This window comes from Rhipicephalus sanguineus, chromosome 5, assembly GCF_013339695.2.
Source record: "Rhipicephalus sanguineus isolate Rsan-2018 chromosome 5, BIME_Rsan_1.4, whole genome shotgun sequence".
Lineage (NCBI taxonomy): Eukaryota > Metazoa > Arthropoda > Arachnida > Ixodida > Ixodidae > Rhipicephalus > Rhipicephalus sanguineus.
The window spans coordinates 126654606-126680991 of NC_051180.1; the positions used below are offsets into that span (position 1 = coordinate 126654606).

Genomic DNA, 26386 nt, shown 5'->3' on the forward strand with positions numbered 1-26386 from the left:
TTTCCACTCGCTCATTACAAACCACAGTCACAAGCGCGCTCAGCGTCAGTCACCGTGTGTCCGCAAGTCACACAATGACAAGTCTTGAGCGCCACTGCCGTGCAAGTTTCTCGTTGTTCACGAACTTCCGAAGATGCAGATGCTGTGTGCTTCATTAAGCCCCAAATGCAATGGAACATTTTTTTTTTCTGAAATATTAAATTGTGCAACTTAATTGGAAGGTAACTGGATGTACTAGTATCATTAGTTCTTAGTGCTTGCAGAATCCTAAAACGGCTCTCTCAGAACCCAATCTGAGAACCTCTGCCAGACGTTGGTCCCGAAAGCTGGTGACTGCATTCCTATGTCCTCATGCTTCGTCAACTTGCCTGTTCGAGGGATGCCCTATTCCTTGAGCTCAGTGCTGCCTGTGGGCAGCGTGGGGAGTCGTACAATGGCAGCATGTTATCGCGGGAGTCTTGTGATGATGGTAACTCCATACAGCAAACATAATACGGGTAGGCAGAACTTTCCAGAGGTCAGCCAGCTAGTTCTGGTCCTGACAGGAAACAACATCGTGGTCACGTTTGTTGAACTCCCGAGACAACCCAAGGATTACGCTGGGACAACTAGCGTAAATAAAGAAACTAGGGGTGTGTGAACATTTGAACTTTTGAATATTTTTCGAATAGTGTTTACTATTGAACGCGGAACACAAAGACTGTGGTGGGAGAGCGGACGACTCGTCCGGCTTTCCCTGATGCGTGTGCGCACGTAAACGATGCGCACACGCATCGCCAAATCTCCGCCGATATGCAGCATTCGCTGCCGTGTGAAGCCAATCGTTCCTAATTAGGTTGAGCATGTCGCCAACTAAGCTGACGCCGTCACTGCCGGGGCGCTTGCTGTACCATACACACGCGGTTTTCATGGTAGTGTTCGTGATGCCCACTCCATTCCTGACAGCACATGGGCGCGGTGATAGCAAGCTGCTAACGTTCGTGAAGGCAACGCGTCTGTGCGGCACACTTAGTGGACTCGCACAAAGAGGCAGCATGAACGGTGCCGCGGCACGTCCAGGTTATATGCATACCACTGTGCTAGGCCACATGCACTACTGAGCAGTTAACTGAAGATGCTTATCATAAGGGTTGGGCACATTTGCCGCCTGCCACAATCACGCCTCCATGCATTTCTGGTCAAGCTGGGATTACAGTCGCAAATATTCAACTTACCACAACTTTCGTTCAGATAGGCTTAGAACATCCCTTTTTGTTTTCTTGCTGCATTCAGCAGTCATTCCAAGTCATTCTGATGTACTTAATTACTTTGTAACTCTCTCAGTGTAGGCCATCTATGGCTACCAAAGTGGCACCTGGAATTTAAAAACTACATATTGTACTACGAAAAAAATTGCATATTTGAAATCGGCACACAAATAGACATAAACTCAGCGAGTTTCATTTAAAATCAATAAAGAATTTAAAAAAGTTTTCAGGTGCAGTGTCCCCCCCAGCAATGTCAGCTTTATAGATGTTTGAAACCGGTTGCAATGAGATGAGTCATCGTCATTCGCTGCAATGAATTCTTTCTTCTGGGTATAGACGATTTTCCGCAGCTGGTTTATTAAATCAAACTAGATGGCGCCACTGGCACCACCGCACCGTGGCCGTCCCCCTACCGTGGCCGTCTCCATGGCCATGCCCCTGCCGTGGCCTTTGGCAGCGTTGCTCAATATGTCTCCATCCACGTCGCGTCGTCTGCTCGGCGTTCCCATAGCGTCTGCGCGCACACGAGTAAAAGCGAGCAGACGGCGCAGACGGCAGCGCCGGAAAAGTAAACATGTCGGCACCTGTGGATGTAGTTTCCTTCCGCCTCGAATTTATCACGTCGTCGTCCTGCGCTGTGTGGCCCGTAAGTTCAAAACCTACGCATTTATTTGCTTTATATTCGCGTCCTGAAGCTTCGAGAGCGATGTACTCGTCGGTATTTTGCAGTATTTCCAAGATTCATTCTCATGTTGTCCGAGACAAGGCTTAGAAGGCATGGCTAAATAAACACAGCTGATCGCAATAATAAAGACAAAGCATACCTGACGTTTCTTCTCCAGCGTGAGCTGACACAAAGCGATGGCTGATTTTGCCATTTATTTATTGCTGTGAGGACAGTGGGCGAGTAGCAAGCGCGAGTTCGGATCGAAGCGGGGTGTCGCGTCTGCATGGGTGCTGCCATGTTGGCTTGTAACCCCAGCTACTGGCGGTCGCTAATACAACAATTAAAGACATACACCATAAATACGACGCAGATTAAACATATCCCTTATCGTTGTGGCGTGGTACGTACCAAACAAACGCAAATGTCCCAACGTTTTCAACTCTGAGGCGATTACATGTAGAACTATGTTTTGCTGCGCAAGCACGTGACTTGCTACACCCTGCAGCAACCAGCTTGTGTAGCACGGCCACGGCCGCTTCGCTGGCCCAATGCGTTGGCTGGGGCAAATGGCTGGGGGAAAGCCAGTTACGATCACGTGATCAAACATGGCAGCGCCCGTGCGCCGCTGCGGAAAAACGTCTATAGTATGCCAGTAATGCTGTTGCCCACCGACGCCAACGTGTCCAGGGATCAAAAGTGCCTGAGAAAATTACAGGTGCCGTTTTGGAAAGGCTCCATGCAGGCTAAACGTGGCAAGGAGTCTTCTGCTTTTGTGATTTCGTTTAGCTAAGTTTATTCTTGTTCTGACAAGTTCGAGTTAATGGGGTTTTATTGTGCTTTTAAATTTATATTTTCAACATTGCAAGTAGTACAACCTACTCAGCATCACCTAACATATTATTGTCGTTGAACGTAACATTTCTGTTGCTACAGTCGAACCCACTTTTAACGATCCCACATATAACGATCTATCGGTTATAACGACCATATTTGGGTGGACTTACGATTTTCCTATGCTAACCATTGAAGCTACGTCCAGATATAGCGAACATTTTTCAAAGCCTCCTACTTTTACAACGAACACCTCAGACACGGTCGCGGTAAAAATATGGCGCATACGAAGCGAAAAAAAGTTAAAACATGCCTTGTAAAGCGTGACAGGGGTGAGCGCTCGCGTGTGCCCCGCTCCAGTTTACTCGCGATACCTTGATCGGCGAGCACCGCACACAGATTTCGGACGCTGCGAGCGACGTCACTCACTTTTCAGGCGTTTCTTCAGTGGTAGAATGGCAGTGAGGGAAAAAAAATAGTAGGCAGCATGAAGCCTTGCAATCAGCTTTCGCACAGTAACCTTTCCTGACGCCGTTCTCTGCAGCTACGACCGCCTGCGATGAACCAAACAAAGCCTTGGAACGCAAGAAGGCGTAAATGCAAGAAGTGATAACCGCGATAACTTTCCATCGCATAAAGGTTCACTGCGTCCCTAAACTCGTCAACGCCCCAATGTGCCGCGAAAAGTCGTCCGTCGGTAACGGCAGAGACCAGTCGATCGGTGATTACGACTTCCACGCGATTGCGACGATGCCTTCGCGGATAAGCATCAGACAAGAGCGAAGGCAAGGTGGCGGCCGTTGATGAACGTGTGATTATGCCTTATAGCCGACAACCTTATCACAGTCATCTGTAGATATCTGCTCGGCTGCGCGTGTGGCGTACGCCGTACACTGCGGATTGACGGCGGTACGAGCGCGCCATGCTGCCGTTCGCAAGTTTGCCGCCGCCGCGTCGTGTGAGACCGCTTTAAAGTGCGCGTCGCTTTGTAGAAACGAAAGTAGCTCGCTGTTGTTGAGCAGCGCGGGCACCGAGAAACGTCGACGCACCGACAGCGAGCGTATACTGCATGTTTGACTAGGTGACAACTTAAGTGCGCCGCGCATCGTTGTGCAGTGCCGCGAGAGCACCGCGGAGACGTAGAGTGCGCGTTGCTTAGAAAATGCTTGTTTTCGCTGCATTGAACGAAGAGGCTAGTCGCCGCACCCGTGCACGGTCCGGAGTAAAGCAAGCACGAAGAACGTACAAGCGCGCGCATACGGCATACAGCAAGTGGCCCGGTAGTGACTCCGCGACCAGAGTAGGCGACGTGCTGCACGCAACTAGCCAGGGATGATCGGCTCCACGTCGCGGTACCGCGCTTAACGGTGTCAGCTCATTGCAAAGGCGGTTAATTCACTCGTGAGCACGCAGCGGGCGTCGCTTCACGACGCGAAAAGGCTTAGCTTCTCACCGAAGGGGTTGTTAGCACTTTAATAAAAGTGCACAAAGAAAAAATAAATGGCTTGGCCGCTAAGCGCACGTTTTTAAGGGCGAGTCCATATACAACGAACTACTGATATTACGACCACTTTTCGCGACACTTTCGAGTTTGTTATAAATGGGTTCGGCTGTAGTGTGTCATCATTTTGCACTTTTGCGAGGTGTTAGTTTTCAGTGGATGGTGGTAGCCTTTGGCAATATTAGGTGGAATTCTGACGTGTGTCTTGGTCTTTGGAGAAAAGAAAGCTGCTTTCTTTTTTTTTTATTCTTAAAGAGGTGTTTGTCAATTTTTCTAGCCAACTTCATGCGGAGTGTGAAAATTGCTGACACCCATAAATTGTCATTCTCATAAAAACGAAAATTAATTACCCTGCTTCGAGTGCCACGAAGCTTGCTTTATTGTTTAGCAAACTGTTAACTATGAATTTGATCATTAGAGGAAATGAATTTTTTATTTGACAAATCTAATAGCAACCAACAAGTATTGCAAGACTCGCAAAATAAAATTAAAAAAGAAAGAAAACTGGGGTGGATTGGGGTATTGTGGGTGGTTAATACGTACAGAGCGCTACAAGTGTACAGTAGTGCTGTGTGGTCTGTGTGGTCGTCGTGCTGTGCGAGTCTTGAAGCCTGCACCTGTGCATAATGTTGTGTATACGTTCTCGAGTCAACACATTTGCACCCTTCCCCGTTTCTCTTATCAAGGGGCACCCTTTCTTTTTGCACACTCTGTTGGTGCCGTTTCTGGTGCAAGCGAATGAATTGCACAGATGCGCATTCGTCCCTCTCTCTCTCTCTTTATGGCTCTGCTCTTGTAAATGTTTATTTTGTTTGTTTCTTATGTCGTGTCACACTTAATAGTAAGCAGTGTCATTCCCTGCCGTTTCTGCACCGAGCACGTCTTTCTTTTTGCCTCTTTCCTTATTTCACCGTAACGAAGTCGTCCTCGTTTCTTTTTTCTTTCTTCTCTCGTGACGTGCTCTCCACGTTTTTCTCACCACATTACGCAAAGTGCTTCTTGCCCTCTCTCACTCACTCTCTCTCTCCCCTGGTTGTGTTTGTACATACATTACAAGATGTGTACAGATGTAATATACAAATGAGTCATTCGCATTGCGTGTCATATTTGTGTGCCGCCGTATGTCTCTTCGCATCTCTTTTTTCTGTTCTTTGTTTATTTCATTTTTTTCCCTTGTGGTCTCACTGTTTCTTTCCCCCTCGCCCTCCTTTTTGTCCCGCTGCGTGGCTGCTTCCCCGCTCTTCCTCAAGGACGAAGAGGCTGTTTATTTTTGCTCCAGCAATTGCTACATGCAGTTCGCCCTTGCGCACCGAACCCCTTCATCGGCTGCAGCTCCCCAGCGAAAGGTTAGAGCAAATGAAATCATAAACAGCCCTTTTAAAACAAGAAAAAAAAAAAAGACTGAACAGAAATCTCTTTTTCTCTTTCCTCTCACCTAATACTTGCCTTCCCATTTGTGTGTGGCTATCTGGCACCTCTCTCTCTCTCTCTCCTTTTTATTGCGGTCTGCTATTTGTTATAGAACATACATCGCTGCTCATGCTTCATTTCTTTTTTTTCCCCTTCTTTTTTTCTTTTTGTGGTCAACAGAGCTGACCCTGGTTTGCGGATTGGCTTGTTGACTTGTTCTTCGGTTACCTGGAATGAGAAGAGCTTGTGTGCTTTTGTTTGACCTCTGCCTTTACCCCGACACCCTCGGAATTTCTTCATCCCATGGCTTTTCCCTTCCTTTTCTCTCTCTCTCTCTCTCTCGATTTCTTTCTGCTTGCCTTTTCATTCCTTCATCACATTTTCCTTGCCTGATGGAAGCATCGGCCGTTTTCTCAATGTGCACGAGGCTTGCAAGCTGGCGATGAAAGCATGTACTTGCCCGTCTTCTTTGCTGTTAGACCGTAATTAGTGTGCCTTGCTGATGTAGAGTGAAAGTTAGCTGTGGTGTGAGTATCGTGTATTGAGTCTATTGTAAGTTTTGATCTGCACAATCTGTGTGCTTTTGTTTTGTTTTCCGTGTGCTGCAATTGTGGCCTTTTATTGCCAGTTCCTGGGACACTGATTACTATAACTGGACAGTGAGGGTCATCCGCCTCACTTGTTTCAGAGAAGGGTTTGCGAATGTGTGGTGTAAAGGGAACAGTGGAAAGACTTACAATGTGGCACCACTGCTTGAGATTACACGCAGCATCTGTAGGTGTGAAAGCAGTAGACTACCACCCTTTAACTGCTAGTGTTTCAGCCACCTTCCAGCCTTGCACGTGTCAATTGAATGATGTGCGAGCCTGGTGGTTGGCAGTTACAGCTATGGTGGTGTTCGTAGTGGGCCTTGAAACCGTTACATATGAAAATGCAATTTTCAGGGCCTTGAGAGCCTGAAACTCTTACAAAGTGCTTAAAAATTCTTGAAGTTTGGTTTTGACGAAGCTTAGCGGTCGTTGTTTACGTACCACACCACAAGATTTGCGTCGGCCGATAGTTATTGAGCCAACGAAATTTGATTAGCACAATTATCTTATTTGTCACGGTTGATGGTGGACTTGCGGAAAAGGTGTACCTCACAGTTCTTTTTCTTTTTTAATTTCGTGGGCAACGGAGAAAATGTTTACTTGTTCAGGATAGTGCTTTGTTTTTGAGCTGTCAGGCAACATGGTGCTTTGTTCCTTGAAAATGCTTCACAAAAGTTGCTGTGGAGCCTCTAATGGTAACAGTAAAGCAGTACTAGTGGTATGCTAAAACTCTCCGATATTGTCGCCTCATGATCTGTAATTACAGTAGGCAGAGAGTGATAATGCTTTTATCAATAAGCAATCATGGTGAATACCGCAGTACCGTTAATATTGTCACGGAACATATCGACAAAATGAAACTGAGGATAGGGATGAGAACAATGACTTGGAGCATTTCTCGGACAGGCTGCTTGGTCAGTTGCACCATACTAAGACTAATGATTATCAGTTGTGCTGTTAATCTTCATGCTGGAAGAGCTTAGTCATAAAAAAATCTTGCAGTAAGGCTCCACATGTGAGACTTCGCAATCTTCTCCCGCTTTATGCGTTTTATTCCCTCTATTGAATTAAGTTCTATCACTAAACGACATGCAATGATCTGCTACGCACTATGCCAGTTAGGGCTTTAGCAGTAAGCTTTAGCACTTCCGTGGTAATCATTAATGGTACTTATGGTGCTAGGCCAGCTTTGTGAGCACTGTAACTTACTTGCAGAGGTCCCTCTTCTGTTTGTGTGGAAATGCTGTTTCCTGTAGTGAGATGGCTGTCTTTTCTGAAGTTGTTGGCCTCGACTCTGTTGCCTAATTTGGATCAGTACTTAAGCACTTCATACCAAGACTGTGTTTCTTTTTTTTTTTCTTCTCTTTATGGCAGCGCTTGGTACGATCCATCTTATCTTTTGGTATGGCTAAATTTTTAAATTTATTTCGGGACATAGCCCACTGATCTCTCAAAGGACCACTCACAGATGAATTTTTATTTGCGACTTCCATGCTCTAGTCATTATGTCTGTGCCTGATAATCACAAAATTAGACTGCAAACACTCTGATGTTATATATAATTAAAGCTAGTGTGATTGATCACGATCAATTCTTGAAACACTTCAAAACGTCCTCCCAAAATCATGAGAAACTGGTGCTCCACTGCAGTGGTCGTGACTGACCTAAACATACCTGCCGATGATGTGCACTAATACGTCAAACAATGTTGAGGCACTTAGTGTCAGTGCTTGAACTAGACATGCGTGAAGGAGTGAAGCACTATGGGTGCTGCAGTACGAGCCAGGGCACACCATTCAGAAAATTTCGTTGACCACAGGCACGGTTAGCCGCAGGCGTATTATCATACATCTACTTTTTGGAAAGAACATGTGAGCGTCATCATATCACACCTAACATAAAATGGCACACAACACACCGACTTTCCTAGCCATCACCTTATGGCCAATGGTATCTTTTCTCTATGACAAATAAGATTTCTTGTCTGTACCGTTTCCAATGCCACTGTTGTGAGAAGTCAGAAGAGCATTGAGAGCAGCCTGACAACAGGGCAAGGGACCATCGTGCACCCCGTAAGCACGTCAATAAGTCACATCTACAATTCTCGCCAAATGGGTGAAAGGTCGGAGAGCCTGAAGGGCCACTGAACACATCACATTAATGACAACGTTGTGGGGTGCTGCCAATTCAGATTATAATTTCCACTTACTTTAAAACCTTATTAAACTACAGTAGACTCTCGATAATTCAAACTTTTGGTTCATTCAAACAAACCTTAAGTTTGCCTGCTATATTTTCAATGTATATTAAAGCCGCTTAATTTAAACTGCCCCATTGCACAAGTTCGGTCAATTCAAACTTTTTGCTTGTCCATGCTTAGAAATATCTGCTGCCTTTGTTGTTTCTAGCTGAACATTCACGGTTTTGTGTCACTGACAGTCGTAGATAAAGCCAATTGCCTGCCTATAGAATGGCCGAACTAGCCAAACCGCGCACGCCGACAATCGCATGCTGACCAAAGAAGACATGAAAAAAGCAAAAAAAAAAACGGTCTGGCCTTGGTCTACCGCATTCTGAATGCTTCTTAATGTAACTTATGCCGTGTTACACTTGCGTCTTGCAAGAAAGCGTCCTAAGAATTGGAAGAGGCAACGTATTGTCAGACACAGCACATTTCGTCCCTAATTACACATGCCTGCATGCTTTGTATGATAAGGAGTACGAGTATGATCACTGGCATATAAAAACTTTACTGGAAATCATGCAGAGCTGTTTATAATGATGCTGCAGCACTGAAAAACTATTAACATCACAATGGTAGTTGGTACACTCAAACCTCATTATAACAAAGTCGCATCTGCCACGAAAATAACTTCGTTATATACGAAAATTCGTTATAAACGTTTATTTGTAACACTGTAGCTGTTACAAGACTATTCTTCATTTACTTTGTTATAACCGATAATTCGTTATATCCGTGTTCGTTATAACGAGGTTTGAGTGTATGTTGCCCCTAGTTAGCTTTATGAGAACTTCTGATAATTCAGACAAAAACTTGATGTCCCCTCGAGTTTGAATTATCGAGAGTCTACTGTATGTTCGCGGCCCTGTTTGCTTGCCACTAACACACGGTCAAGAGTATACACGGTCAAGATTATCTATCCATGTATGCTGGAGAATCAATTATGGACGTCTCGAGTTTGAAATTTTGGTGTCACTGGTGGGTCCTAGAGTGTTCAAAAAAAGAAATTTTTTACTTGCTGGACACTGATAAACTTGTGCAAAAGTGCTTTGTTCTGACAAATAATTTGCTATGTTATTGTGTTTCTTTTTTCACAAGCTGGCTTACAGTAGCTTCATTTTGCTTTGTTATCTTTTCAGAATGGGTGCCTAGAAACTTACAAAAATGCAGCACTCGAAAACAGGACAATGGTACAGATATGTGTTGACTGGCGAGTGAGATCGCCCTGATGTGATACAGCCTGATACAATTCATTTAAAAGCTATGTAAACTCTGCAATGCTGCTCACACAATCTTCCCTTTACCTTCGCAAGAACCCTGCATTTTCCTAATTTGTCTGCCCAGACGCTTGTACAACACGTACTATGGTACAATGGAAGAGTAGTACAGCATAGACCGCTTATAACGTAAGTCGCCGGAGTCGCGAATATCCGCACTATAAGCGGTACCACACTATAACCAAAACAACATTTTTGAAAGGTTGCACGTGCGAAAAACATGACCAACGGGTAGCGCGCGATTCCGACTATCGAGGCATGCAACTGGGACATAAGTTTGCGTCTGCTTACATTTGGAAATGTTGAACGGTTAGCGTCCGCAGACTTGCAGTGCTGACATAACGAACGCGGAAAAAATGCGCCGTCACGGGAAGTCACCGCGGTAGCACACTGCGCGTGCGCCATGTCGAAAACGGTGGCGACCACAAACCACCACTCGAATGTTTCACACGCACGCCCGCGTTTTCGTTAAAGATGTAAGTCACCCCTTCTAAATGCAACAACTGCAAAATGTTTCATTGACTCTGCACCAAACCGCAACTTCTGTAGTCCGCGGCCGCCGACATGGTAGCTAGCGCTCGTTAGGCCTAGCGTGCGCGTTGCAACTTGGCATGCCGCCGCCAGAAGCTTTCCCTAGGCAACACGGAGATCGGGCCTAGAAGAGATCACACTCGCGAGCTAAACCGAGGGCATCACGCGTGAAACGCAGTTTTGGTTCGCGGTCGGGAGAACAGCCGCGGCAACTATCCTGAAAAAGTCTCTCAAGCATGCAAGTCCGCCTGTTGGTGGCAAAGGCGAAAGCTCAGTCGCGTCTCAAAGCATTGTTACTTGCGGAGGAATCGAGGTTGCACGCGCGATATCTGCACTCTACGACGAAGCAACTATTTTCCCGACGGAGACAAATAGCGGTAACACGCTCTTGATGCGGACGCGGGCGCCCGTACGTAGCGGAGCGTGCATGTCATGCGGCCGGGGCAAAGCGCGCATGTCAAGGGGTCAAAGGCTTCTCCGTCGGCCACCGCAACCGCTCCCCCTCCTCACACCACGCACCCGCGCCGGGCTGCTGTCCCCCACCGCCATCCCCCCTTTTTTTTCTCCCCCCGCTCCTTGTTCGTTCGTTCCGCGTCCGCTCCTCCTTTGTAATGCCGTCGCCGCTCTCTCCCCCGCCGGCGCATCTCCGCTGAGAAGCACGCTCGCTCCCTCGCATCTCTGTGAGAATGTTCCGGCAGCCGCATTATAACCGGTCTTTCATCTCGGGGGACTGCACAATAAGCGGTATGCGTATACATGGAGTTCTATGGGAGGGTAAACGGGAGTCAGAAAAAACCGCATTATAGCCGGTACTGCACTATAAGCGGTTACGTTATAAGTGGTCTGAGCTTAGTACAATAGCATTTACAGCAACATGGGGCTAATTACCAGCAGTCTTTGCTACATCATGGCTATACCTTTTTAATCTATCATTGACACATTTAGACAGATTAGCGTACCTCTCTACAGACACAGGTTGAACGTGCAAAATACGAAGACAGAGAAGAGGCTTGACACACACGAGCGCTGACTTACAACAGTATTTTATTCGGAACCAAGCAACCACATGTATAGCTCAAAAGCCGTGACACATCACGTGTGCACTGTCGACGCTGTCGGTACAAAATTCATCTCACGACGCAAGAAACATAACTCTTTCCTAGAAAGAGCAATAGACCGTTGTGATACACATGCGTCACCTAATCTATCAATTAACTCCACCTCAATGATCTCGTGGGTTAGCCGATTACTATTTCTGTTCACAACTGAACACTTGTCGTAAGACGGGTCACACGTGGTCATAACAGTGCATGATCTACAGTGCGCATCTAAAAACCCCCCTCTCATCTCGGATACGTTGTAACGATGCTCAGCGCACACGTGATGTGTCACGGCTTTTGAGCTATATATAAGTGGTTGCTTGGTTCCGAATAAAATACTGTTGTAAGTCAGGGCTCGTGTGTGTCAAGCCTCTTCTCTGTCTTCGTCTTTTGCGCTTTCAACCTGTGTCATGCCAAACCAACAAGCCCAAACAGCTACCCCAGTGACCTCTCTACAGTACCACAGCAGTCATTGGATTGCTGCCTCTGTAAATCACACAAACGATTTCAGGGCCTGCCTGATCATCTCAGTGCCTTTTACATCCGAGTTAACTTTGAAGCTGATAACAAACAATTTGCACGGTACAGGAAAAGTGCCGCTTGCAATCGCGAAGCTGCAAACATGATGTAGCTTGGTGATCTTGAATCAGCTTTGTCTTCCAGGGTGGTCTCATAAACTTAGAAGTTTGTCTACTGATCAATATTTCAGTTGCACTGCATCAAAGAAATCCAGTATTCATGAGGTTTAACTTGTTAAGTCTTTGTCCTGCATTCCCTAAATGATCACTTAAATGGTGTGAGCCGGAGTTGTCAGCTTTGAGCAGTTTACCATGTTGCACAAACTGTTGTAACAGAGATATAACAGCTATTAGTTTAACTCTCTGGTACTGTTAGTGTGTTCCAAGTTGATGTTAAGTGCCATTCAGTATAATCTTAGAGGCATTTTCTGGTTTATGCAAGTTCAGTGCTAATTCTACATGATTCTACATGAAGTAGTTCTGGCATATCGTGTTCCAAGCCTGCATGTTGTTTTTCTGCCAGCTCTTGGAATGCCGTAAACTTCGCTCTGCACAAAACCTGGTGCTCACAGGAAGTGAAAGGTCCTAGCGCAACAAATGCATGTCACTGTTTGACCTGTATTCTTTGCATCCTTCCTAGCTGGCTGTTGCATTTTGCAAGAGTGCTTATCCGCAAATTTTTGTATGTCTTGGAGAACTACGGGAAGTCTGAATTGTTTAATTTGCTGCAAAAGTTGCTAGATGGAACTGTGGCACTGGAATCGTTCAGCTACTGTTGGTGTGATAATTAGTAGTGGGTGGATTTGTCTAACCGCGGTGCGTCTTGGCTCCATACATTCTCTGGGGACATTATTTGTACTTATATATTTCACCCCACATTTCTGTGTTCCTAAGAACTTATAGTTTTCTAAGCAGTGCAGGATAACAGATTTGTACACACATACGTAATTGTTGGATTCATGAGGGTATACTTTGTAGAAAATGATGAATTTGTAAAGTCGCAAGCCTGTTTTGCACCCAGAAGGAACGAAGTTTACGCAAATCTATGTTCTGCTAATCATTCCTGCACTGGCTGAACGGCCACGCTTCGTGGCACCCATACAGTAGCGCCACATTTCCTTCTAGTGATTTTTCTAGGAACGTAATGAGAGCAGCATTCTGGACAAGTTTATAAGCCATTACTTCAGTATGATTGTGCAATAAAAAAAAGACACTGACAACAGAGACTACACACCCAGTGCAAAGGTGTGTCTTGTCTGTTGTCCGTGTCTCTTTTGTTGCACAATTGTACTGAAGTTTTCTAGGAAACTCTCTCGTCTAAACTGACCTTAGCGTTCTCCACTGTAGTGCTTGCCAAGCCTCAGTTCTAGATTCGTTGTGATTTTAGCACGATCCTTTGTTCGACCGCATTGCTCACTGTAACAATCACGGGCCTGCTTCTCCTTTCCTGGATGAATCAGGAGGGCACTGTGGTGTGCCACGCTGCTAAGGACGAGCACGGCGGCTTTCGGGGCGAGTGTTGCAAGGAACGCCTAACGAACAAGATGGAAGAAGATGAGGAGCCCTGCATCAAACAGGAAGAGGACGACAGGGCCATCACGCCTCAGGAGGAGACCCGGGCAAGCGTCGAAGACAACTCTGAGAGCCGCTTGCTCGCCGACGAGGAGGACAGCCAAGCGAGCATGGACTCCACCCACAGGAAGAGGGCAGCACGGCACTCGATCAGCAAGGAACAGGTAAGAACTTACTCATTCTCTTGTCAGGGCACCCACTGTGGTGGTCTAGTGATCATTAGGCTTGTGCGAATAGTAAATTTTAGGTTCGAAGTGAATAGTATATATCACATAAAGAAAAATGAGCGTATTTGTCATGACCCAACTAGCGTGCAATATTTTTTAAAATTGAAACAAGGCATATGCAAATGCCATTCTTTTTGGTTCAAAGGGAAGTCGAAGCAACTTTGAATTTCGGTAGGATATGACTTTTGGTAGAATGCAAGTTATAGCCTGTAAAATACTTTACGTTTTAAAATTTACTATACTTTGAGCATATAAGCCGGTATAACGAGCTTTTAAACTTAAAAAATGATGAATCAATGTGAGGGTAATTTGTTCATTGAACTTTAAGTGGGGCTTCGTGGCAGTGCAGATTTCCCCTTCATAAGCGCATTCACGGTACAGCACCCCTCCACTGCAGTGAAACCACCTTTACAGGGGGTTACATGCAGTTTGTATATGTCTATTCGTTCATTTAGAATACTTTGAAATTTAAAATAATTTAAATTCATTTCGAAGCGAATTCGAATACTGCAATATTCATTCGAATATTCACACGAGCCTAGAGGTTATGGTGCTCGACTGCTGACACAAAGGTCACAGGATCAAATCCTGGCTGCATTTCGATGGAGGCAAAATGGCAGAGGCCCGTATACCTAGAATTAGGTGCACGTTGAAGAACCCCAGGTGGTCAAAATTTCTGGAGTTCTCCACTACAGCATCCCCCATAATCATGTCGTGGTTGTGGGATGTAAAACCCCAACAATTATTATTATATTGTCTTGTCATGGCAAATCCCAGCTTTGGTTGCAAGCAAATTTTGAGTGGTGACCACTGTATAACAACAACATAGTGAGCAACAACATAATGAGCTAAGTAAGTGAGCTTGATTGAGGGGTCCGGTTTTCTTGCACAAAAACTCATGATGCGAACAGGTAATGAAGGCAATGAAACCGTAGTGGGCATTATAATAATGTCATGGAACACATAGAAGGTTTCATTTGTATTTTTATTTAAAGTAAAGTAATTAGAGGATATAGGAAAATGAAATTGGATGAAAAAACAATGCTTGTGGGATACGAACCCATACTTTCTGCATTATGCATGTGGTGCACTGCTAGTTGTGCTACAGTGGCAGCTGCCCCCCTGTCCAGTTATTTGAGTGTTTGAGTTATTTGGCCAGTATTCTTGGCCAGTTAATCGATTGATGTTCTCAAAAGGAAAATATTAGCGTAAGCTATATTAATAGGTTATTCGTCTAGCAGTGAATTGTCGTTTTCTGTGTTCCAATGTGTCACTTTGTCACACCGCAAATTTCATCTTCAAGGCCCGCCTCTGCTTCTCTATCTCAACCGCCTGCTGAAATAAGTCTGCCAGTGCTGATGTTGCATGACTGGCAACATAGCCCACAACTGGCAGTGTCAGTCCATTTTGCCATTTTCTCTTTTACAATGCTCCGAGCTCTTTGTGACAGATAAATTCAATGTTACGGAAAGAAGCCCAATCCTTCAACCTACACTCTAAATGTGGTAACCGATAAATGGGATTGTGGGCACCGATAGTAAGGGTTACCAAGTTTAGAATGTATGCACTCTAAACTAATGTAACCCTTACTAAATAGGTGCACAAAATCACATTTATCCATTACCACATTTAGAGCGTACTATTTTCGTGCAGTGTCGCTTTCATTTGGTTGGTGCAAATTAAATTAAACTAGGTGAAATTTGTTTCCTTTGCAAATTGGCAGCAATATATCTCTCATCTCTCTTTGTTTTTCTCTCCTTTTTGACTGCTTTCAAAGGAACCTATGGTAAAGAAGTGGAAAGATGTCCGATGGAAGCTGTGGTCTGGAGACTTGGTAGGCGCTACAAAGTACGAACCTCCATCGGAAGAAGAAGTTGGTCAGGTACGGTTTGTTGGCTCGACTTCACTATAGCATCACAAATTATTTGCTGTGCAAGGAAGATGATAGGCACACTCAAAAGCTCTAGCCATGCTGTACCTGCTAGTGCCATGATTGTTGCTGCTGCTCAACGACCCGAATAAACCCCCTTTACAACCCCTACCTCCTGTTTTGCAAGGCTCGGCTTTGCTGCTTGCAACATTTTGAAAAGCCTTGTGTAGCTAGCCGTGTTGCCTGTATTCATACACGAGAGATTGAGCGTTTAGTTCTTTGCAGTGAAGTGGGTCTTTTTTCTGCAGCTGTTGGATGCTCAGGACATATTCCTAAAGCCCGAGAATCCTGTAGAAGACACAAGGCAGTGCATCCTGTGCCATGACATCGGGGACGGCGAGACCAACGGCCCTGCCAGGTAACACATTTCTTAGCCGTGAAGGAGGCCATGTTCACACCCACAGTCTATTGCTGAAATAATTCATAAAGTATTGCCAAGGCAGTACGCTAGATCAGGGGTCTCGAACTCACCTCAAGGGGGGGGGGTAGCTTGTACAAAATGTCAGCTAACGTTGCCATTTGAAGGGCCCTTCTCAAATATTATACATGAGTCCTTTCTCAAGCGGATTTGGCGCAAGGATACGTACAACTCTATACCGATCTCGAGCTCCAAAATGACTGAACTCTGGACGCCAATTTTAACACGGTGGCGTTAAAGAGCTTGTTTCGTAGAAATTCCGGTGTCGGTGTCGTTGGCTGTGAGTGAAAAATTAGCGTTGTGCGTGACCGGAAAATTGAGAAAGATGCAAATGAAGTAAATAATAAAAATCTTGGTTCGAGTGAGAGTCGTACCCAGGCCTTCTGCACGGCAAGCACGTGTTCTACCACAGAGCCATGCCATTGCTTGAAACAACTTCGAAAAAAACAAACACTGCATGAATGCCTTGCAGTGGGAGGAGCCTCCTTAACGCATGTAATATTGCATGGCAGGAGCGTAGAATGGCGTGTTGCCTTACGTACGCGTAGTGGACACTGTACAACTGTACTTGCAGAGGCATTCTAGGATAGTTTGAAAGAGCCAATGTTATGGGCACAGGCGTTCGTTTCCTTGCAGCACAGCAAAGGCATGCATTGAGAACTGAAGCCAGGCTAGCAGTTGAGAAGGCGATGCGCCCGGGGCCCGATTACACTATCGCTATCGTTATCTTGAAGGCGATGCTCAAGCGTCCTCCAAGTATCGAGTTTTCTTTCACGGGTATGTATCAACACATGGTGATCGCAGGGGGCGTCTCATGAAAGAATACTTAAGATCAGTCATGCATGTGTAGTTCATGAGCAGACTTATTAAAAAATAAAAATAATGTTGGACGAAGAATCATGTGCGGGCCCGCATGCAAGAGGTTGGCGGGCCACATGTTTGAGAACCCTGCGCTAGACGATGTATGACTTGCAGGCAGTGTTACTAAAATAAGATCCAGATACGGACACCTGTCTCATTCCTTGCCTCTAGGCATTTGATTGAGGGAGCGCCCATTGCAACTGCTTGTGCTTCAAGCATTTTCATGTTCTGTATGTCCAGCATGCTGACCATTTATGGTTGACCCAAGGTTAAGAAGCATATAAATGAATTCAAGAGATTGGAATGTTTGGAAAGTTGGTACATCATCAAGAGAAAAGGCACGCACAAAAACAAATGAAATTTAGACATATACAGTAAAAGCTCGTTAATTCGGATTTCTAGGGACCGGAAAAAATGTCCGAATTAACCGAATGTCCGAATTATCGAATGGTCGAAATAAACACAATAAATGCAAGAGTTTTTTCAACATACCTTTACTTTACAAAGTAATCGCGGATGCGTGTCTGTTTTCGAGCAGAAATTCGCGCGGACACAATTTTTCTGAGCCCTTCAAGGTGCTCAGCAGCTCGCATGCTGTCTGCAGTGCCAAAACAAAATTCTTCAAGGACGACGAGGGCCTCCACGACTTCCTTCACAGTGCGAGGGGCCCCATGTGGCTCATGGTGTGGCTGCTCCTCTTCAGGCTCTTCGCTCTCGGATTCGTCGCCATACATCACTTCCTTGACGATTTGCTCATCAGTCAGAAAGCCGGCAGTGGCAACGCCATCAATGCCGATATAATCGTGGAGTGTCACTGCATCAGACATAACACTTCCGAAATCCTGCCTGTCGTCGGCACCGTCGTTCGGCGACACTTCGGCATCGCTGGAGTCGGAAGAGTTGGCAATGGCGTGCACAGGCGTGCTCTGCCACACATACGCGAAGAATGCTAACAGCGCTCAGGAGACTCACGTCGTATTGTTTGCCGACGTCATTTCAGAGGAGCTACTTCTTGTCGGGAGAGCCCATTTTTCAGGGCACGCAAAATTTCTACTTTGGTGGTGAAGTCCTTGGCCTCGTACTTGGGCCACTTCGCCGGCGTTGCCATCGGCGGAGAGTGCGTTCACACGAGAAGTCAGCACAAAAGCACCAGCAACGATCAAGCTAAAGGAGCCGTACTGAATCGTTCCTCAATAAAACGGCGTTCAACGATGCAGCACACCAACGAGAACAAAGCAACAAAAATGACACCGCGCCATACCCACACGCTGTCACACGCGAAGAAAAGGCGTTCAACAAGTCTCAAGTCAAGCCAAGCCGATAATTGATGTCCATGGCGATGCAGCGTTTGAGCTTCACTTTTGTTCCAAATGGTTCTTTTTTCGTTTTCGAGCCTCGCCAGCGGCCCGAAAGTCGCCGAATTATCCGATTTGCAGTCAAATCTGTCCGAAATAATGAGCGCCCAGTCTCATAGAGTGATGCATATATTTACAGGGACCTTATGACGTGTCCGAATTAACCGATTTTCCGAATTAACGAGAGTCGAATTAACGAGCTTTTACTGTATCTCTCTTTAGTTTTTCAACACCATTAGCAATTATTTTATTTTATTTACAGGTACTGCAGTCACCGTTCAGTGATTTTAGCAAGGTGGTACATTAGGTTAATCTAGAACAAATTATGAGTTAAGTTGCAGGATAACTTGTGTTGCAATTAAAACTTGTGATCCTTCATTTTATAAGCCCAGCAACGAGAAGTTTGCTTGAAAGATGCACCTCCTTTTCAATGCCTTCACATAGGTACTGAGAAGCATCGTTGATGGGCAGGAATTTTTTAGAATGAGTAGTGCCGATATCTCGCATTTAGTGGAGTCTATAAACATTTCGAGCCTTGGCCCGTCTGTGAAAACATGCTTTTAGAACTGGGAGGAAGGCTAAATGATGCTTATGACCATTATCCGTCGTTCTCGCTTGAATCGGTGCTTTGCGTTTGCATCCCTATAATGGTGCTTGCGTCCTTTCTTTACAGGCTGCTGAACCTAGATGTGGACCTGTGGGTGCACCTGAATTGCGCCCTGTGGTCGCAGGAAGTGTACGAGACATGCGACGGAGCCCTTATGAACGTGGCCACTGCCTGCCGCCGGGCACTGCTTGTCAACTGCAGTCGATGCCATCGCACAGGTGCTTCACTGCACTGCTTCCGAATCCGCTGTCCCGCTGCCTTTCACTTTGCCTGTGCCAGCCTCGAAGGATGTTCCTTCTACAAGGACAAGGTGCGTGCACATTTCGTACGCGTGAGCCTATCTTTGAGTACGCCCGCCGCGACTTGTGAAGAGTAGAAAACGGTGACGTTTACTGTCCTGCTACCAGCACTGACTAACGTCTAATGATGACTGAACGATTGCCAGTGTAGGCTTACGATTGGCAAATGCCTAGCTAGTGTAGCTGTGTCTTGGCTGATGTCGTCTACACACTCTTTCTACGGTGACGTTGGCTTCATTCAATTTGAATCCGATGATTGCCTTGTCTACAAATTTCATGCGCACTTGCAGTCTTTCAGATACGTGTTATACTTACGATACTTCGCGAGAGTATGAAGCGAGGTGCATGCTGAATGAAGGCATCAACAGCAAAAATTGTGTGCCTTAATACGTCTATATCCACATGCTCTAACATGCACATGGAAAAAAACTCGGAGTAGCTCTGCCTGAATTTTCTCTGCCTTTTAACGGCGATATTTCACCTTCTAAAACGACAGTCCCACCATTCGTTGTGCGTGGTGTAGCAGGCCACATCTGAATAGAATCATGTTTTACCTTCTTCTGTAGTGCTGCAGGGTTTCCATTGGGCTTTGTTTTCCATTGCAGACCATCCTCTGTCCTCAGCACACTCCTCGCGTCCCGAACATTGAGAATGTTCTCGAGTCGGTGGCTGTTTTTCGCAGGGTGTACATAAGCCGCGATGAGCACAAGCAAGTTGCAAGGTGAGTGCTTACACTCCAAAATGAAGATTCAACACCTTGTATGTGCACTTCCTCTGTTTGGCCCTTGCTAAAGTTGTTCCATTTCAGAAATCATTCACTTATGCTTTCCCACCTCTATGGCGCAAAAAGTTATCGTGGGCTACGCACTAACCGGTAGGCATAGGATGAACTACTACATCTTAAGCGGTCAGCGAATGCATTGGGCTCTATGAGACTCAGTCGAGGATTTGTCGCAACTACGTTTTCACCGTTAGTACGTTTAAAGCGGGTACATATTAACGAGGTTTGACTTATTGTCAAGTGTACGTAATGTAATGATGCGTAACATTAACATTGTTTTCACTTGCCATTCCTCTATTCGTTTGTTGCTCCTTTAAGAATTCTGTAGCATTGCGTAATTAATGATCTGTAATTCTTTTATGAAGACGTGTATTTTTAATACGTGATGACTCTCTGCCACCATGTGACATGGAGGCCAATGAGCAGCTGAAGCTGCTCATTGCATGTTTTGTCTTAGCCTCCACCATTGTTTGCAAACGTTTCAAATGAAAGCAAATTAATAAAGAAGAAAGAGACCTTAGCTTGCACACATTTTTAGTGATTTCAGTAGTGGAAACTTCAGTGGAGTTGCTCGAGCACGTTTGTGTGGACTTGCTTGCTGCTTGACTCAACCCTGTTGAGCTGTGTACCAGGCTGCTCAGAGCGTTGACCAACACTGGCACTATATCTATTGTTCTGCATGCTTTGTGAAACGTGTAGCTCTGGGGTTGCTACTTGGAATTTTGACCATATGCGCGTTGTTGTCTGCTCCTCAGCATGTTTCACAAGGGGGAGCAGAATCTCCTGCGAGTGGGCAGCCTCATTTTCCTGAGCATCGGACAGCTATTGCCGCACCAGTTGCAGAACTTCCACACACAGAACTGCATATACCCCGTAAGTGACGCTTCCTTCTTTCACAGTGTTGCCATCATTGCCAACTTTCTGCCACGTACTTAGGATTTGGTGGCTTTTACTCCAGTCAAATTCTAATTTAGTGATCGCATTATATGTTTCATAGTGATATGAAGCGATACTACCTTGGGGTGGCTGCATGGCAGGTAAAGTGGAGGAAAGCTTATGCCGTTTGACCGCCATCCTTGTTGTGTTTGCACTCGCATCTTTATTATACCTTCAGACAGCTGTCTAAATGAGCACAACATAGCGTTCTTAATGGAAATGCTCGGTATCGGTCCCTGTGACATACAACAATATAGCATTTTCATTTCTTGTATAATTTTAAGTGTTCTAGTGAAATTGGCACTAGTCACTTGCACTACTCGCTTGAACAAACTTTTTGAATTTGAGGTTTCCGAAATAGTCGCCAGCACTGTACAACCTTTCAACTTTCTCAAAAACATGTAGCTGGTTCTAGTTTCTCATTGGCCGCCAGGATCTGCAACTTTCACTACAGTGACCTCACGTGATACAGGATGTAAGCGCTACAAAGGTTTGGTTTACTTTAAGGAGCGCATTTCTGGTTTCTTTGGGTGCTCCTGGCTGGTTTTGGTGCTGTTTATTTTTTCCGCCTTTGCAAGAACGTCAGTGATAAGAGCCTCGGTCTTATCATCGTGTTCTCTCACTAGGTTGGGTACAAGGTGGTGCGCATCTATTGGAGCATGCACAAGCTGGGTGCACGGAGCCGCTACACGTGCAGCATTCACGATGTGGACGGCCAGCCACAGTTCCAGGTACGAGTGTCGTACAAAGGCCAGGAGAAGGTTCTCACTCATCGCACACCCAAGGGTACGTATGCTGCTCATGTCAACAGTCTGCAGTTGCGTGTGAATACTAGGCTTGTGCACTAAATCTTAGGTTCGAAGTGAATAGTGATTTCGTCGAATAATGTCGAAGCGAATTCGAATAGCACTAATCATATATTGTAAAGAAAAAGGAGCATATTTGTCATGACCCAACTAACCTGCGCAACATTTTTTTTAAATTGAAACAAGGCATGTGTAAATGTCGTTCTTTTTGGTTCAAAGGAAGTGGAAGCAACTTTGAATAGTAGCAGGATTTGACTTTTGGTGTAGAATGCAAGTGATAACCTGTAAAATATGTTACGTTTTAAAATTTACTTTACTTAGGGCATATTAGCCGGTATAACAAGCGTTTAAACTTCAAAAATAATGACTCGATGTGAGGATAATATGTCATTTGACCCTGAATGGGGCTTCGCGGCAGCGCGGATTTTCCCTGGCAAGGTGTATTCACGGCATTGCATACCTCCACTGCAGTGAAACCACCTTTACAGGGGGTTACACGCAGACTAACGTACATCTATTCGTTCATTTCGAGTACTTCGAAATTTTCAATAATTTAAGTTTGAATCGAAGCAAATTCGAATACTATAATATTTGTTCGAATATTCGAAGTGCTTGAATATTCGCACAAGCCTGGTGAATACAGGCGAACCCAACTGTATCAAACACGAGTAAATCTAATTCTCCTAGGATTACATTGAACTGTTTTAGAACACAACAGTGCTTTAACGTCAATGCATAGTGAAATCTATGGCTACATCGAACAAAACTAGCCAGAACACTTGATATATCGAACATCGGGTTGTGCGAAACGCCCCAAGTGGTTGGCTATCCGCCACAAAACTGGTTTTTCCTCTCAGAATGGGGCTTTTTCGCATGCATGTGGGAGAGTGAGGGGTGTGATTAGGAGGGCTCCGGGCAGGGCAAGTAGGAACTACCGCTTGCCACCACGTGTCTTCCCCCCATGATTCCTCATCATTGAGCTCCCAGCCTGTCGTGCGAGGTCGCCGTTCACTTCTCTGTTCGTTTTGTTAACGCAGTGTAGGTTTTGCTAACATGATGTAAAGCTAGCGACAATCAGTACAGTCGAACGGGGGGAAAAGATGCCTTACATCGTCGCTGCGTGCAGCATCTCAAGAAGCACGCTGAGTATGATATTGGAAAGCAAGGCTGACATTAGCACCAAGGCAGACTAGTCGCTTCAGGTGCCAAACAAGTAAGCACAACTGCATATTAAGATATGTAGGCGCTATTTACATTGATACTGTATTTTCTCGTATATATCTTGCCCCTTGACGTTGACGGCCAACAGCAAACCGCGTAAAAATAGAACTTTTATTTTTAAAAGGTGCATATTGCCTTGAAGGCATGTCGCTTACATTATCGTGAAGCAGTGCCCATGAAGCCAACTTGAGCACCAAAATTCGTACCAAAAATGCAATAATTTCACTAAAAGCTGTATATCGAATTAATTCCCTTTTTTTTTTGTGTGTGTGAGTTCGATATATGTTGGTTTGGCTGTATTGGCGTATTGTATTGAAGTGGTGGGTGAACTGGTGGTGTGCGACTATTGAAGCGTTCAAATACGGGTTGAATTCAAATGTAAGCCAAAAAGCTGCCTTTGAATATTGAATTGAGTATTGAATATGTGTGTAGAATGAAAAAGTTGCTGAACAGGAGGTAGCTATAGCTTTTGTTACTCCTTTGAAACAAACTAATTGAGCTGACATTTCATTGGGCTCCAGCAGGTTGGTAGACGTTGAGTTTCAAAACAAGATGCCTACAGACAGGGGAGCAGTAAAGCCCACTCAAATGAGCATTAAAGTAAACATGCTGGAATTTATGGTAGTCATTAAGAACCGCTATTGTGGTCTTGAGAAGCTACAGCGGAGCACAGTCTTTCTTAAGGGGGGACGCGCCCTTCGAAAATCGAAAAATCGCGAAAAACTCGGTTCTTGAAAAACCGTATATTTGGGCTGTACGTATTACAAACGACCTTTCCTGTAATTATGAAAGCCTAAAACATCGTAAAAGTACGTCGAATCGGGTAATAACGGGCAGCGGCAGCTGCTGCGCCGGCCAAAGAAGCACCGAAACAAGCCCAACTTCCAGCGAGCACCGTTCCCGCGCCGTTCAACCGATCGGCGCCATCTTGGTTTTGTTTTGTTCGTGAATTCCCACGCGTTTCTTTACCGCCCGCGGCGGTAGGGGTGGTGGCGCAGCCGCAGCATGATTCGCTTATGATTGGGGAAGCTCGCAGGGGTTTGAGTTTCCCGCGTCTCGACGCGCAGCTACCATTGGACTAAGCGCGCGCTCCTCGAGAGAGTGGGGGAACGCGCGGCTGCTATTGGCTGCTGCGCGCGATGACGCGGTGGCCTTCTCCGCGGCTAGTGCTAGCGCTTGCTTCGTTCTTTGCTGCCGTCGTCACTGTCGTGCAGCCAACCTTTGTTATCGCAGCTTCGCATTTCGTTATCGCTCGCGGCACTTTCTGAACTCTACACCGTGTATACGATATCGCATCCTGCCCGCCTAAGAAGTGTCATGTGCCTGCGATCGTTGTGTTATCGGACACGCCACTGGTTACGGTACACGCGTTCGGTGGATTGGTGCGCTGAATCGTTATATAAACTGTGTTACCGTGGTCAAGCGTACCTCCAACGATTATGACGGCCCTTTTCACAGCGAAGCAACCTCTGTATCGGTAAAGACGATTGCATCGGCGGTGTCAGCCCTCGTATCTCCAGTGTGCGCCAGCAGCACGTGAATGCATAGTTTAAATGAGCTTGGCGTCTCGAATCAACCTCGGCGATCGCAACCCCGACTCGTATGAAAAATAGAAAAAAGCCAGTAAAGGTGGCAAAGAACAGAAATCAATAAAAACGCATTTCCTTTAATCTACAGGGTCATTTCAGACCAAGATATGTGATCGAAACTTTCGAAGCCCAATATCTCGAAATGACTTTTTTGGCTGGTGATACTGCTTAGTCTAGACATATCTCTGGAACCATTCATCCGATTTCCGACAGGTTTTTTTTATTATGCACCTGAATAAATTGCCCAAACAAAGACAAAGCCGCTTTTTAAATTTATTGTGTCTGTAATTTGTGATAATTAATTAAAATTTCATTGATAAAAGCCAAATGGCAAACACTAAATCCAGTGCCCTGCTAAAAATTTTCAGCAAGGAAATTTTAAAAATGAGCTTTGTCTTAGTGTAGAGCACCCATCCAGGAATCATTATAGTGAATTTCACAGTGCTAGCACATTTACCAAATTCACCAGAGCCTGACTAAGAAACCCATGTGGACTATCCTGATAAATGGCTGTAACTTGGGAACCAGTGAGCATAAATGCATGAAATTTTGGGGTTATTCAAATGGCTTTGCTATTAGCCTACCCTGAAAATTTCAATAGGATATCTCAACAAACAAAAAAGTTGCCCTTCCAAGGTAGCCTCCCCCCTTAAGGTGAACCTGTATTCCCTCCTCCTTGCATTCGGAGTAGGGCAGAGGGATGTCGTGCAGGCATCATAGCACATCGGTTTGTGCGCTGTACGCAGTGTAACCAGAGAATGCATCTACTGCAGGCATAGTTCTTTACTCTGCATTACGTGAGCCTTGTGTCAGCGCCCAATTTGACGTTGTTGTCCAGGTCACCGCGTTTCAAGCGACAGGCGTGAGTAGCCGCAGACTTGGTTATACGACTCAATGCAACGATCTCTGCGCAGGTGTGTGGCAGAAAGTTCTCCAGCCTATCGAGAGCTTCCGCAGGGAGACCCAGGCCATCAAGGTCTTCTCTAACTTCATCACAGGAGAAGACCTCTTTGGGCTGACAGAACCCGCGATTGTGAGGATCACTGAATCGGTAAGTTCGCGTCCCACCCAACGCTCAATTTGCGTGCAGGTTTTCGTCCTTGTACGCTTCCCTGTTGTCCCTGTTTACTTTGCTTGTGCTGAAATTTCGACATGAATTAGTGCCGACTAATACGAGAGTCGGCTTTTTTCTTTTTACAATTGTGATAAAAGTCTCGGTAAACAGAATTGCTGATTAAACGGGAGATCGGCCTCCTGTTTTGTTGCTTTCGTGTTTTTTGTATTTGCATTCCGTGCCCCTACACACCTTTCTCAGTAAACAAAACTCCTCCTAAGTGGGATGTGTTCTACCAACGTCTACAAGAGATGATTAAAGAGATTCAGCTGTATAATGTTAGTTTCCACTGACATTGACAAGCGTACACTTGCATTTGTACTAACGTGTACTCTAAGATCACTTGCACTGGTTTTTGTGAGTGCTTTCGTCAAGCAGTGCTCACTTCCATTCATACTCGTGTCCCTGCCTCCTTTCTTCATCAGCTTCCAGGTGTGGAGACCCTGAGTGACTACAACTTCCGGTATGGGCGATCACCGCTGCTGGAGCTTCCGCTGGCCATCAACCCGACCGGTTGTGCACGGTCAGAACCAAAGCTGCGCACCCATTTCAAGAGGTGAGTTCAGGGGCTTTGGTGGCAGCGTTGTAAGGAGTTATCAGTTGGTGATAGTTTAAAGGGACGTTGAAATGAAACTCTAAATTAAATTAGGACTGATAAAATTGCTCTTGGACTACAGTCGAACCCGGGTATATCGAACTCGCCAAAAAACGTTTATTAGTTCGATATATGGCATAATTCGACATAGGCCCGCTATA

The 26386-nt window shown here is 45.5% G+C and overlaps 1 protein-coding gene across 3 annotated transcripts in view; it reads left to right on the forward strand.

Moving 5' to 3' along the window:
* LOC119394232 (histone-lysine N-methyltransferase 2D) overlaps positions 1-26386 on the forward strand; it is a 128120-nt gene that overhangs the window by 95734 nt on the left and 6000 nt on the right. For 2 of the 3 annotated variants that reach the window (XM_049415717.1, XM_037661519.2), the window contains exons 30-39: positions 5497-5592; positions 13375-13650; positions 15491-15595; positions 15892-16001; positions 18951-19194; positions 19789-19904; positions 20720-20837; positions 21527-21686; positions 25431-25567; positions 26056-26186. In XM_049415717.1, the coding sequence (XP_049271674.1) occupies positions 5497-5592; positions 13375-13650; positions 15491-15595; positions 15892-16001; positions 18951-19194; positions 19789-19904; positions 20720-20837; positions 21527-21686; positions 25431-25567; positions 26056-26186 (1493 nt within the window). The remainder of the gene's footprint in view (positions 1-5496; positions 5593-13374; positions 13651-15490; positions 15596-15891; positions 16002-18950; positions 19195-19788; positions 19905-20719; positions 20838-21526; positions 21687-25430; positions 25568-26055; positions 26187-26386) is intronic. The other variant, XM_049415716.1, reaches the window with a different exon arrangement.